Source organism: Quercus robur, chromosome 12, assembly GCF_932294415.1.
Source record: "Quercus robur chromosome 12, dhQueRobu3.1, whole genome shotgun sequence".
NCBI classification, from domain to species: Eukaryota; Viridiplantae; Streptophyta; class Magnoliopsida; order Fagales; family Fagaceae; genus Quercus; species Quercus robur.
The window spans coordinates 28179551-28192812 of NC_065545.1; the positions used below are offsets into that span (position 1 = coordinate 28179551).

The 13262-nt window shown below is 33.7% G+C and overlaps 1 protein-coding gene across 2 annotated transcripts; it reads right to left on the minus strand.

Moving 5' to 3' along the window:
• Positions 1 to 200: 200 nt before the first annotated feature.
• On the minus strand, positions 201 to 5530 carry LOC126709405 (uncharacterized). 2 transcript variants are annotated; one of them, XM_050409623.1, is made up of 13 exons: positions 5367 to 5530; positions 5112 to 5241; positions 4924 to 4962; positions 4698 to 4831; positions 4533 to 4599; positions 3418 to 3470; positions 2908 to 2962; positions 2736 to 2810; positions 2424 to 2450; positions 2251 to 2325; positions 1969 to 2086; positions 702 to 748; positions 201 to 605 (listed from the first exon to the last, which is right to left on the minus strand). In XM_050409623.1, exons 2-13 carry the CDS (start codon positions 5205 to 5207, stop codon positions 495 to 497), a joined length of 897 nt encoding a protein of 298 aa, XP_050265580.1. In that variant the 5' UTR covers positions 5208 to 5241; positions 5367 to 5530; the 3' UTR covers positions 201 to 494. The 2 variants fall into 2 exon arrangements, with proteins under 2 accessions (XP_050265580.1, XP_050265581.1); XM_050409624.1 differs by having other exon boundaries at positions 5112 to 5271; positions 5367 to 5489.
• Between the last annotated feature and the right edge of the window lie 7732 nt (positions 5531 to 13262).

Here is a 13262-nt window from a genome sequence, read left to right on the forward strand (position 1 = left end):
AATAACAAAATATTGAGTAAAGTTATAGTCTAAGGGTACAGTCAATTTTGTAGCTAAACTTTGTCCATGTTTTTATACATGCTATTTAAGCTTTAGGGATTATATTAAGCCAAAATTGCATCCTCCACAACATTAAAGACCAAATTCAAAAAGAAAATAAGTTAAGATGAACTCAAAATTGAAATATGGAAAAATGAAAATTCTGAAATAAAATTTATTATGCTTCTTTGATCAATCTAACTTGTGATGAGAACCAAATAAACAAGATCATAGAAATACAAACATGTCCAAATTACAAAGCAAAAGGAAATCTAAACCGCATAGACAAAAATATGGAATCATAAATAGCACTACAACTCCCAAAAGGAGCATCAGATGACCAAAAAACTCTCAACCCAACTGCCCCTGCAAAGTGGAGATGTTTGCCACCTTAAACAAGATGGAAGGATCTATATACATATGTATCTCTAAAGCAACCAAAACTTGCGAGACCATTAATTTTGTTGCTCACTGTTGTTGGACCTGCGATATGGCATGTATCTATGGTCCTTTGCAGCATTCTTCTTTCTTCTTTTCTCAATAAAGGAGTCAAGCTTGCCAGAAGCCTGTGCAAATATAAAAATATTCATTAGTAAACTAAACCAGTTGTAGTTCACACAATAAATTTTCCATATCATCATAACAAGAAGTGAAAAAGGAACCTTGAGATCTTCAAATTTTCCAATAAGCTTTTGCTTTCGGATTGCACCTGCAAATAACAGACCCAAGTCAAGTTAAATAGACCACTGGTAGGCTAGGCTATTCCTTTTGGTGCACGCCATTAGCACAGCATCTTAGAAGTGTTAACATAAAAACAAAGGCAATACAAATACAAGTGTATGGTAATGCACCTTGGAAATACCTAAGCACAACCACATAATTTCTCTCCACATACTACATGAATAATTGCCTCAAAAAACATAACTTATTCATTTGGCACAGCTTACTACCATCACCAATCCCCAAGCACACTCACACTTTTCCAAAACCAGACAAATTGTTGCAACAATAAATATCTCAACCACCACATCTCTAGCATTACCGTGACCATCAATGCAATGCCCCACACTACCAATAACAGACCAGCATGAGCACCGACACTACTCAACCATGCTCACCATGCATTTTCATCGAACTTTGTATTTCTCAGCAATAAATAAGAGAAGAGTTCAGATTAACCAGTCTGAGTACTTTGATTCACAAGCTTTAATTATCAACATAAGCCAATCGCTTAAAACATAGGCCTAAGTGCCATGTAATCTAAGGCTAGTGTTTGGGGTTAATTTAATTCTGGGTTTTTCAGATGTCTATCAGACCTGTTTTAACATAGCTAAGACCAAGAGATCATCACTTTAAAAAGATTGTGAATAATTTGCTTCTCCTCCATATGGGACATTAGTGCAGGACACCAAAAAAAAAAAAAAAACAAACAAACAAACAAACAAAAAACACAACAGCAACAACAAGACAAATGTTCACAGGTTCTGTAGTGGTACTGCAGCCTAGTTTATTTGGTTATTTAATGGTATTTGGGCCTTCTTCATTTATTTTTTGTATGAATGGATAGGATTAGTCTAAATAAAGGGTTATGATTAATAATTTATAGAGTTTTAGGGTTTTGTCCTTATATAGATGGAAGATTATGAGATTCATATAACATCTTGACTTTTATTATCAATTAAAAAAAAAGTTAGTTTTTGGCTTATAAGTTCTCTTAAGAACCCAAGAAGAGGTTTTTCCTCTATTTCCTTGTAAGAAACTAATGCTTCAATGTACAATTAAAGTGAATCCTGGTCCCATTGCACTCCTGACTGCATTAGATATACTTCCAAGAAGCATAGACAAATGCTCACACACACACACATATGTATTTACATAGAGAGAAAGAGAGAGATAGAGAGAGGAAGAGATTGAGAAGGATGACTGTACTTTTTGAGAGATAAAATGGTTGTTTCCCTTTCTTTGCTGCTTCTCTTTCTTTCTTCTTGTGCTCAGCCAGAATTGCAGAATCAGTATGCTGACTGGACTCGGACTTTAATTGCTTATCCTGAAAAGACAGATGACCCAAAAAGCAGCACAAACCATAAAGAAAAGCAATTTTTTTAAATGCACTAATATTTAGAGAGAGAACAAAATTTAAAGGAATTACAAATTTCTGGAATGAAACCATAATCAGAGGTGCATTTTTATTCCAAAAGGGGCAGCACTTACAATCCAAGAGATGTGTTTCTTTAATTCACCAACGATTTCTGGCTCATTTGATTTTGCTAATTGCTTCCGCAATTTCTGTTATATCCAAAATAAAGTTCAGAAAAAAGAAATTAACACACAAGGATGAGAACCTGTAAACAAAAATCACATAATTCATAAATTCAAAAGCTTACCTCTCTTTCAGCAGGAAGATTACCTCTCTTTCAGCACATGATCAACAGTAAGAAAACATTAGTAAATGCACTAACAGCTGTATGGGACAAATAAAAATTTAGAGGAATATATAATAAACATGGCAAGATAAATGACGGGCCAATGGCCTTTAGTTCAAAGGGTTCAAAGGGCACTCCACCACCCATAAAAATGGGGTGGTGGGCAAGGTCATTGAATCAAGTATTATGGAGTGAGTTACTTACCTAAAAAAAAGGTGAGAAAAATAACTAAAATTAGAGTTACATTTCTTTCCAAAAGGATTAGGCACCTACCATCCAAGTGATGCTGTGTTCAAATCTGTTGGCGGCAATTGGATCCTTGGATTTGGATAATTTCTTCTCTTCTTCCTGTTATACAGAAAAAAAAAGTTTCACAGAAGAGTAATTAACAAGTAGATTTAAAAGAAAGTCACACATACTTCATAAATAAATAAATAAAAATTACCTTTATTTCATCAGGAAGATATTTCTTGAACAGAAAATTATATTTGCTCCTAAACCTGTAAGATCCAATTTATATTATCTATACAACAAAAGTTCTTGCAGTAGAAACGTTAAAGAACTAACTGGAAAATGTAGATTTCCATCTTAGTCAGAAAAGCCAGAGCTTGGAAGAAGACAACCAACGTGCAAATGATCTACAATATTTTATTTACTCGTAATTACACAAACAACCAAGGGGTTTGAATGCATGAACTCCACCTTGCTCTTGCAAGGGGAGAAAGTGTCCTTTGAATAAGAGCTCATTGTCATGATCTACAATAAAAATTGGCAAGTACTGAAAACCTCACATCAGTAATTTTAAACTAGAACCTCATCAATGCACTGCCCGCCACCAGGGAGAGGCGGGGGGGGGGAGGGAAAATAAAATATCATGAAGTATTGGAACAAAATATGAACACAAAGCCACACACACACACATAGAGAGAGACAGAGAGAGGGGGGGTGGGCTTACTGCTTATCATCAAATGTACCACATAAAGATTCAAAACGGGGGTCACGTACAACCTGAAGATAATGAAATATCAATGTCATCTGGCATACCCATCAATAGTAATGAGCTTATATAAACGTGCTAATAAGATTACTAAAAGATTTATTTATTTATTTATTTATAGTTCAATAGTTGGGGGAGGGGGGATTTGAACCATGAACATCTTTATTGGAAACACCACGAGGTGCTAGTTGAGCTACAAGGCTCTTGGTAAGATGTTTAGTCGAACATGAGATGTGATTTCCATGTCATATTCCAAGACTAACAATTTTGACCAGTCCCATCATAGCAAAAGGGAGAATAATACCCTTTTTAGAAACACAAAAGAGTAAAATATGTATCATTATGAACATGCTAAAAATTGAGCATCAGAATCTAGGAATAAAAAATAAATAAAAAACAAAAAATCAAGGAACCATGCAATCCATTGGCTGCCTACTAGTTATTTAGGAATATACAATCTTGAATAACCATAGATCAATGGAAGACATGCATGCCCTGTTGCTGCTGGTTGAAACTTACCATCAACACAAAGTTATTCTACCAAGGATAACAACTACAGTCCTTAAAAGCATTTGATTCCGTTTAATTAGAAATCCATGTGCCCAATTTGTCATTTAAAACCTAGGATGCACGGATATGGACACAGGTATGGGTACAATATGGCGACACGAGCAATTTTTGAAAAATTGTAACATGATACGGTAAATAGGACACCGTTACGACACGGGTACAACACCCCAAATCAAGTGTCCGTGCATCCTAGTTTAAAACACATTCAATTGAAGCCCTATTTGCTTCTCAGATTTCACAGGTGAATGTATAAAGCCTCTAATTCAAGCACAGAAAGTGCCTGCATTCTGCCTTATTTTTCTTCCAAAAAGCATTGGCAGCCAAACAAATCACAGGGCACTTAATAGAAAAATATCCAATTTAATTATAAAGCAAAAAAAATCTCAATAATTCAGTTTCAACTCAAAAACATAAACATAAAACTGAACACTGCCTCAACAATATCATCAATAAAACAACACAATATTTCACAAAAAAACAACATTTAACTTCATCAAACTCACCTTCTTAGGAATTTGAACCACCTCTCTAAGCCTTCCAACCGGCTTCTTGCAACTTGCCTCCATTGGCCTTTACACAATTCCAACAATAAGCCCACTACTTCCACACACAATACTTGAAAACAAAATAACAAATTTCACCAAGCCACAAACAAAAATATCATATACCTATTCTTGTTCGCCCGCCCAGTTTTCTTTTCTTGATTTGGCATTTTATACGCCGAATGCGACCCATCTGAACGCGCCTTTTGCAATTGTTCGAATGTCACACCCGCCAACTCCCGCTCTATCTCTTGCTCCTCCTATTATTCAAAGCACCATAAATTGAAAAGACAAAAAATATATATCCAAAAATTGAACTTGAAAATTAAAACTTTTTGTGTGTGTTACTCACATCTTCCGAAGACGACAGTTCATGCTCATCGCTATCCTCCTATTATTCAAAAAAGCCACAATGTTTTTCAATATTCAAAGCTTTATAAATGAAATTTTTTGTTTTTGTTTTTTGTTTTTTTGTTTTTTTTTACAATCATCGAACCTGAAACGTTTAAAAAAAAAGCGCAGGTGTTTAGGGTTTCTCACATGTTCAGAAGAGGAAGATTCGTGTTCATCGCTGTCCTCGAACTTGGTTTTGGTTGCAATGGCAACCGGGTAATCGGGTTTCTTCAATTTGAGCATTTAGAATCAATCAGGTTCTCCCTTCTGGATTGCCCTAAAAATTGAAATAGCCTAATTTTCGTTACTGTATAAAATGAGTGAAATAAAAATTAAATAAATATTAAGTCATTCAAATCATGAAAATAAGCCAATGAACTCAGAGAGAGAGAGAGAGTATACGTGTAAGAGTGTTGCCGGTGCTGCGTTTCTGGCCTCGGCCCCTGTAGAGTAATGGAGGACAGTGAATGAAAAAGGTTTAGGGTTTAGCAATTAGCATAAACGGTGTCGTTTTCTTTGCAGAAATAAACTACTGGTGTATGCTTTGTGTGTACTGTGTAGGTAGGTGCGGTGGGCGTCACTTAAATTTTTATATTTTATTAATTCTTAATGTTTATTTTCTTTTGAAACCTGTGCTTATTTTTATTTTTTTGAAAACAAACCCGTGTTTATTGTTTTAGACTTTTAGTTATTATTATATTTATCAATAATAAAAATATTGTTGGTTTATTAGTTGATTTTCTAATACGTTTGATTATAGTTTGTAATTTTTATATTAGTGAGAATAAGAAATATAAAATGTAAAAATCACATATAAATTATTTTAAAAGTTTAGATATTTTCAAAAAATACTATGAGCTATAAAATTATTATAGTTATTATAATAATAATAATTAACTAGTCCCTAACCCGTGCTATGTACGGGAATATACCTATTAAAATAATTTTATAAAATCTTAAATTGATTAAAAAACTACACCATTGCATGATTTGCTCTTGTATGATTTCAATTTGTGTTACAATTTGATGAAGAAGTCATTGCTTGAATGTGCAATGACTTATTCAAAATTTCATATATTAATACCTCTAATGAAAGACCAAAAAATTAAAGAATCAGATGATAAACTGCTTAGAAATTATTGAAACAAAACAATATATATATATATATATATATATATATATATATGTGTGTGTGTGTGTGTGTGTGTGTGTGTGTGTGTGACTAAACAATAGAGAAAGATAAGAGAAAGATAAATTATATTCACGCTTCACGCGGTCCTTTTTATTTTAATTTTTTTTCAACCCTATTTAATTGGCCGACTCAATATTTTTCAAATAATTCAAATTAAATAAAAACCAAAAAGTCTAAAACAATAAAAGTATTGGAAAAGGAAATACTCTACATGGCCAAGAAGCACACCGTCTTTCCTCTTGTGTACATAGTTTATTCATCGAAAAAGAGGAAGACAAAACCCCTACTCCTGATAAGAACTCTATTTTGATTCAGTGCTGACTCTACCATAAAATAATTTTTTTTAACAAAGTAGATGAGAAGAAAATAACAAAAGAAGAGCCTATACCTCTACTCGGCTTAAAAAAAATAATATTGGGGTTTGCTTTGCTTTTAATAGTGTTCATGATTAGTCTCGCAAATTTGGAGATAAATTATCAATGTTTGAGTTTAAGTTTAAGTTGGACTTGTTAGAGAGATAGAGTTTCACTCCTTGTTTAATTTTATTTAAAAATATTATAATGATGAGTTTGAGTTTGAGTTTAAGTTGGACTTGTTAAAAAGATAAAGTTTTATTCCTTGTTAAGTTTGGACTAAACAAAAATAATTTTATTTAAATATCGTACTAACATGGAAAATTATGGAAGCTCTAGAGGTTTCGGTTATATATATATATATATATATATATATATTATTTATTTATGATGTCATGGTTTGATCATCTGTCCGACCTCGGTCGAACCAAAAAACAATTCCCCATTTCAGTTCTTTCTCCATTTTGATTTTTAGAACCATATTAGACAACTACTTAAATTGCTTTTTACTCGTTTAACGGCTATGGTTTTTAGTTTTACCACTTGAACCCTAGTTCACGGTTATATATTATATATTCATTTATTTTTCCCACCTTTAATCTTGGTTAATGAATAATGACACTTCATCTCTTCCTCTCCACTATTTACATAACAAATAATTATAAAAAAATAATAAATTTGGATAGATATAGGAGTAACCATTTGTATAGTATAGGCAAATGAGGCGGTCGTTTAAGGTTCTAAGTAAAAAGAGTCTTCCAAATTTTAACCAATAGGGTTATTTCTTTCATTGTATAATATTAATTAAACACAAATATTAGCCAATAAATTAAAAAAAAAATTATCAAATGAAAAATAAGAAAAAAAAAAAAAGGTTATGTCCACAATATTTTGCACAAAACTTTCATAACAAATCCTAAGTGGCAAATTGTTACTGACTGTTATTGGTGAGCAAAAAAATAATTTCAAAAGTGTGTTCTATTTATAACTAGTAAAACTTAACATCTAAAATTTGTTATGAAAAATATTGTAAATGTAGCACTTAAAAAAAAAAAGAGCAATACACAAAAAATTTCACAACAATTTTTAACAACACTTTAGTTGGCAAACTTTTACTAATTCTCATTTAGATCCACCACTAACATTATTTTTTTACTTACTACTATCAATCTGTCACATCAAAAGGTGTTTTGTCAATTTTTTTGTGTTTATAGACTTCCTAAAACAAAAATTCTATGTGATTCAAGTTAATTAGTAATTTTGCATCTAAACACAATAGAATAGAGTTTAAGTAAATTTTTTTTTTTAAAGTCATATTTAATAAAATGCGTCAATTCAATGTTTGCCTTAGGCCCTTAAAGGCATCAAGCCTCTCTTGAATTTGTGTTAGCAGGTCACATTCGTGTCGTGTTGAAGTAAGGGTATTTGAATACATAGTTCAACTCTAACCCAACTCATTTAATAATAGTGTCAAAAATCTTTAAGGATCTCGACCCTAACACAACCTATTTATTAAACAAATTGACTACATAACCCATTTAATAAAAAATTTTAAAAAAAGATAAAGCAAATGGAAAGTTTTTTTCCTTGTTGTTTGAGGTAAAAGGTTAGGGACTTTAGAGGTTAAAGAAGAATTTATCAATATAACCAATAAAATTCTTTTAAATACTCCATTGTATTTAGAATCCAAATTTATGTTAGATAAAAATGATTTTTATTTATATTAATCGGATCATTTCGGGTTATTTGCGAGTTAAGTCAACATGGCATTGACTCATTTATTAATCGTGTTAAAGCGCGTCGACTCATTTTAACACAAACTCATTTACTTCTAACCCACAAATAATTGTTTCATATTAGTAGATTGTGTCCCACATTGTCACCCCTAAATAGATGAACTATGTTTGAAATTTATGTTAACTTTGAAGGATGAAAATGGAAAAATATTGATGATGCCGAAAATCGTTAGTAAGTCACACAGTCTTCACGTGCTCAAAACAACACCTGCACAACATAAAACAAGAAGATCTTAGGAGAGTACCGGTGTGGTACCGGCCAAAGACCCTCCGAAGGTTAAGTTAGCGAACTTTTTTCTCACAACTTTAGAGTGTCAGAGCTGGAGTAAATTATGCGTACCTTAGTTTGGGAGTGCTTTGGAGTTTTTATAGTAGTGTAGTACCGACTTTGTCCTTTCTTGGGGAAGATGAACTTTTCTTTATAAGGAAGATTCTCATAAAAGTACGTATTTTACCGGATCCTTTCCATAAAGTGATTTCGTTGATTAGGTTTAATCGTGAGGTGCTAGATATTTCCTTTTGAAGTTTCTTGAGGACTACTTAAACCATGTGGATGCCACGTGACCTTAACACCGTCTACCTTGTATCGATCCGGTTTCTCATCTGTCCACCATGGAGGGTCCGTCCTCTTGCGTACACACCCTCGTCCTCTTCCATCATCTTGATCATGAGCTAAAAATATCGTTGCTCGTGACTGGTTTAGTAAAATGAGACCGTCTACATCTATTTTATCCTCTTCAATTATAAATACTAAACTAAAGACAAAAATAAAAAGGGACTAAAAAAATATATTTAGAAACGATTGAATATCAGCTTTGCACTAAAAACTATTAAAAATGAATGGGTTGGTGCATAATGCTTGGTCCAAAGCTAATAGCATAAGCACATCTCCCTTGTTAATTGTTGTCTTACTTCTACCATCAAATTTTCCAACTTCATGTCTCTTGCAAATGACAACCCTCCATTTTTTCCTTCTCCTATAGGACAAAGTACAAACCCACAATTTTTGCATGGATGTGCTGATGGGATTTTAGGTGGGTGTGGGGGTCTGAACTCTGAAGTGACAAGAGCTCTAAGGCCAAGAGGTGTTAAATGGCTGCATTCAATTGAACAATAAGTCAATAAGCATAACAGCTAATTCGGCTGCACTTGTACTGGGGGCGGGCATTAAAGAATCTGGTTTGTTTTCACCAAAGATCTCAATGCCTAAAGTCTTCATATTCAGGACCAAAAAAAAAAAAAAATAGTGAAATTAATTAATGTTACTCATATAAAGTTAAAAAGAGGGCATAATGGCATATTCCAAAAACTATCCTATGTACGAACATCATTTAATATTAAAAAATTATTTTGCTTCATTATCCATTTTTGACAACTATTTATCCATTATTGGCTGCGCAAGTCCCTTGCGTATATAATTGTCATAATACTATTTTTGTGAGACATGTGCAATCAAGATAAGTTGTTAGAAGGAAGCGAGCGACTTAGAGGAGCATGGAACTTCTAAACGGTAATAAGTGTTGCTTGTGCTTAGTAGTACATGGTATTAGCCCAACTATTTAGGGTGATTATTGTATCTTACCTTAAAAAATATTTGCCTTTTCATCAAAAAGGTATTTCATTCTTTTGTTTTGTTTCATTTTTGCTTTTGTTGTTCCATATGAACAAAAATGTATTTCATTCATCTCAAAGGCTAGCTAGCATCATGGATAGAGGTACATATGGACTTTGTGTGTGTGTGCGTTCCCCCCCCCCCCCCCCCTACCCCCCCCAAATTAAAAAAAAAAAAAATAGTATATTAATAGGTACTAATTTTAGTAATTTTGTTCCATAAAATTACACTTTACCCCCCTTAACAATGCCATCAATTCTTTAAAAGTAATATTATAGCCACAAACTTTTTTACCACATTTTTTACAAATTATTGAAGTAACAAATTCTTATTGGTTCACACACTTGCATCACTTTTTACTTACCAATAATCACTCGCCACATTAGCAATTTGTAAAAATTTTGTAGTTTTAGCATTTTCCACCTTTTAAAGGCCATAATAAATTAATAGATTAAATCTAAAATAAAATATACAAGCCCAAAAAAATTAGCCCAACAAAAAAAAATTCCAATAATAAAGCAAAAAAATATTAAGCCCAACAACCTATTTTACTCAAAACAAACTACCCAACTTTTCAAAAAGTTTTAAACAAAAATCTATAGTGGTTAAGCAGTAAAGTCAAAGGCCGGAATAGCCGCACAGAGCGAGCAGTAGAGCCGCCGCCCCTAACTCTAAATCCTAGCTCTGTTCCTAGCTAGCATTTGAGTTACATTGTGGACTGTGAAAGGAATACTTTATATGCTTCATGTTCATGTGCAATTGTGCATGAGATAATTATTACAATATATAGAAGGGTTTGCGCTCTACAGGTTATGAGAGATATTGGTAAGAGTCCTTGTCCTAGCACCCAGAGAGGAGCAGTTCGAGCGATAGCCCTAGTAAGGCTCGTGTGATATATGTGATATTATCCACTGTTGTCATGTGGCGTGGGGTCGATGAGAGTCCACACCGGAGACCCCATTTTTTTCATTAGAAAAAAAAAAAAAAAAAAAAAAAAAAAAAAAAAAAAAAAAAAAAAACAACAATGTTGTGAGAGGAGTGTTTTATATGATGTTCAAGATAATTATTACATTGTATCACAAAGTATTTGGTGTGTTGTTGTTGTTATTGTGTGGGATCCATAGATTGTAAAAGGGATGCTCATGCTATTGTGGGGGATGCTGCATATAGATGAGATGGTTATTACTTATTATTGTTTTGAGTAACGTTAAAAACAAAAAATTGACAAAATCTTTTTTCATAATTTTATAAGATAGATAAGATGTGAGTAGAACATTAATTGTAGATGAACCAAAACCAATACTACTTTATTACGTGTCAATCAAAATAAGTCATATATGGAGACATATTAATTCTCACCTCATGTAGCATGCCTTTCACAAGTCTATGGATCCCATAAATGTGAGGTCCATGGCTTATGAGAGATCGATTTCATGGAGTCCATAGACTTGTAAGATGCTGACTCCACAGAGTTGATGTATAAATATTTATGATCACGAATGAGGTTTCTTTAACTTGTTGGAATTGGCACCCATTGTGATGTTTAGTGTGAGGCGCTCAAGAGTTATTCTGGGACCTTAACAAATTCTACACTTATCTTCACAATTATCCTATGTGTGTTAAAAACAAAAAATTGTCACAATTTTTTTCATAATTTTATAAGATAGATAAGATGTGAGTAGAACATTACTTATACATGAACCAACACTAATACTACTTTATTACGTGCCAATCAAAATAAGTCATATCTAGAGACATATTAATGACCATCTCATGTAGCATGCCTTTCACAAGCCTATGGATCCCACAAATGTAAGGTCTATAGGCTTATGAGAGACCAACTCCATGGAGTCCATAAACTTGTAAGATGAATGAAAAGAGTCGACATATAAACATTTACGACCACAAATGAGATTTCTACTTTAACTTGTTGGAATTAGCATACTTTGTGATGCTTAGTGTGAAGTGTTCGTTATTCTAGGACCTTAACCAATTCCATACTTATTTTCACGACTATCATATGTGACTTGTGATTGGTTGCTTGTCTTTTTCACATAAAATCACTTTTCTACCACTCACAATCATCTATATTGGATAGTTGTGAAAATGAGGGTGGAATTGGTTGTGGTCCAAGAATTTTTCGATGTTTAAAGTTACGCCCACCTTTTCCTCCCCATTTATTTATTAAGTAGTGGTTATTACACATACCTTAATGCAATAATATTTATTCTTATAAGTGCATTCCAAACAAGTAATTGATGTGATGAGCGGTCATTAGTAAGAGAAAAGTAATGATAGTGATAAATTCATATAAGAACTAGTAAAAAAGTTGCTACAGTAACATTTGTAAAATAAAATAGAAATAGTTTGTGATTATAATACTACTTGTACAAGATTTATTGTTTTTGGCTGATCGTATTTAGTTTGGTGAAAAATGTTTAATTTTATGTTTTCAACCACATTTTTACCCAAAAAAAAAAAAAATTTATTATTACCCAAATCCCTAGAGGAGAAAATGAGCAAGTCGATCGCCTTGCTAAGGCCGCTTCAGCAGAACATATGATCATCCCTGGTAATGTACTTTTTTTTTTTTTTTTCCAGGTTTCTCCACTAATAGATTCCAACAACGTACAGGAGATAGGCTCTGAAAGTAACTGGACCACACCGTTAGTTTCATACTTAAAGAACGGGGTCTTGCCAGACGGAAAGGAGGCTGCGAGAAAGCTGAAGGTCCAGGCGGTAAGATTCGTCTTGATAAGAGAAGTCCTGTACAAAAGAGGCTTCTCCCATCCATATCTGAGATGCTTAGGTACGGAAGAGGCAGACTATGTCATGAGGGAGGTACACAAGGGGATCTGCGGGAACCATTCGGGGTCAAGGTCATTAGTGCACAAGCTTGTGCAAGCAGGGTACTATTGGCCCACGATGCAGAAGGATGTCGAGGCTTATGTTAAGACCTGTGACAAATGCCAAAGATTCAGTAATATTATTAGACAACCAACCGAAGAGCTGACCCCGATGACGTCCCCATGGCCGTTCGCTCAGTGGGGATTAGATATTATGGGACCATTCCCTATAGTAGTACGACAGCTAAAGTTCTTGGTAGTGGGCATTGACTACTTTACAAAGTGGGTGGAAGCTGAAGCTTTGGCCACAATTACGGAGAAGAACGTACGGAGTTTTGTCTGGAGATGCATCATATGCAGGTTTGGCATTCCTAGAGTCTTTGTCTCGGATAACGGGAGGCAACTCGACAACAACTCCTTCTGGGATTTTTGCTCGCAATTAGGGATAAAGAACCACTACTCCTCTCCCGCTCACCCTCAGGCTAATGGCCAGGTCGAA

Excerpts from the sequence above, each read along its gene's own strand:
- LOC126709405 (XM_050409623.1), bottom strand. The coding sequence starts at position 5,207 with ATGCTCAAATTGAAGAAACCCGATTACCCGGTTGCCATTGCAACCAAA. Across the intron at positions 2,811-2,907 it reads ATCTTCCTGATGAAATAAAG|GAAGAAGAGAAGAAATTATC; the intron begins GTAATTTTTATT and ends TCTGTATAACAG. Across the intron at positions 2,451-2,735 it reads AACACAGCATCACTTGGATG|AGAGGTAATCTTCCTGCTGA; the intron begins GTAGGTGCCTAA and ends ATGTGCTGAAAG.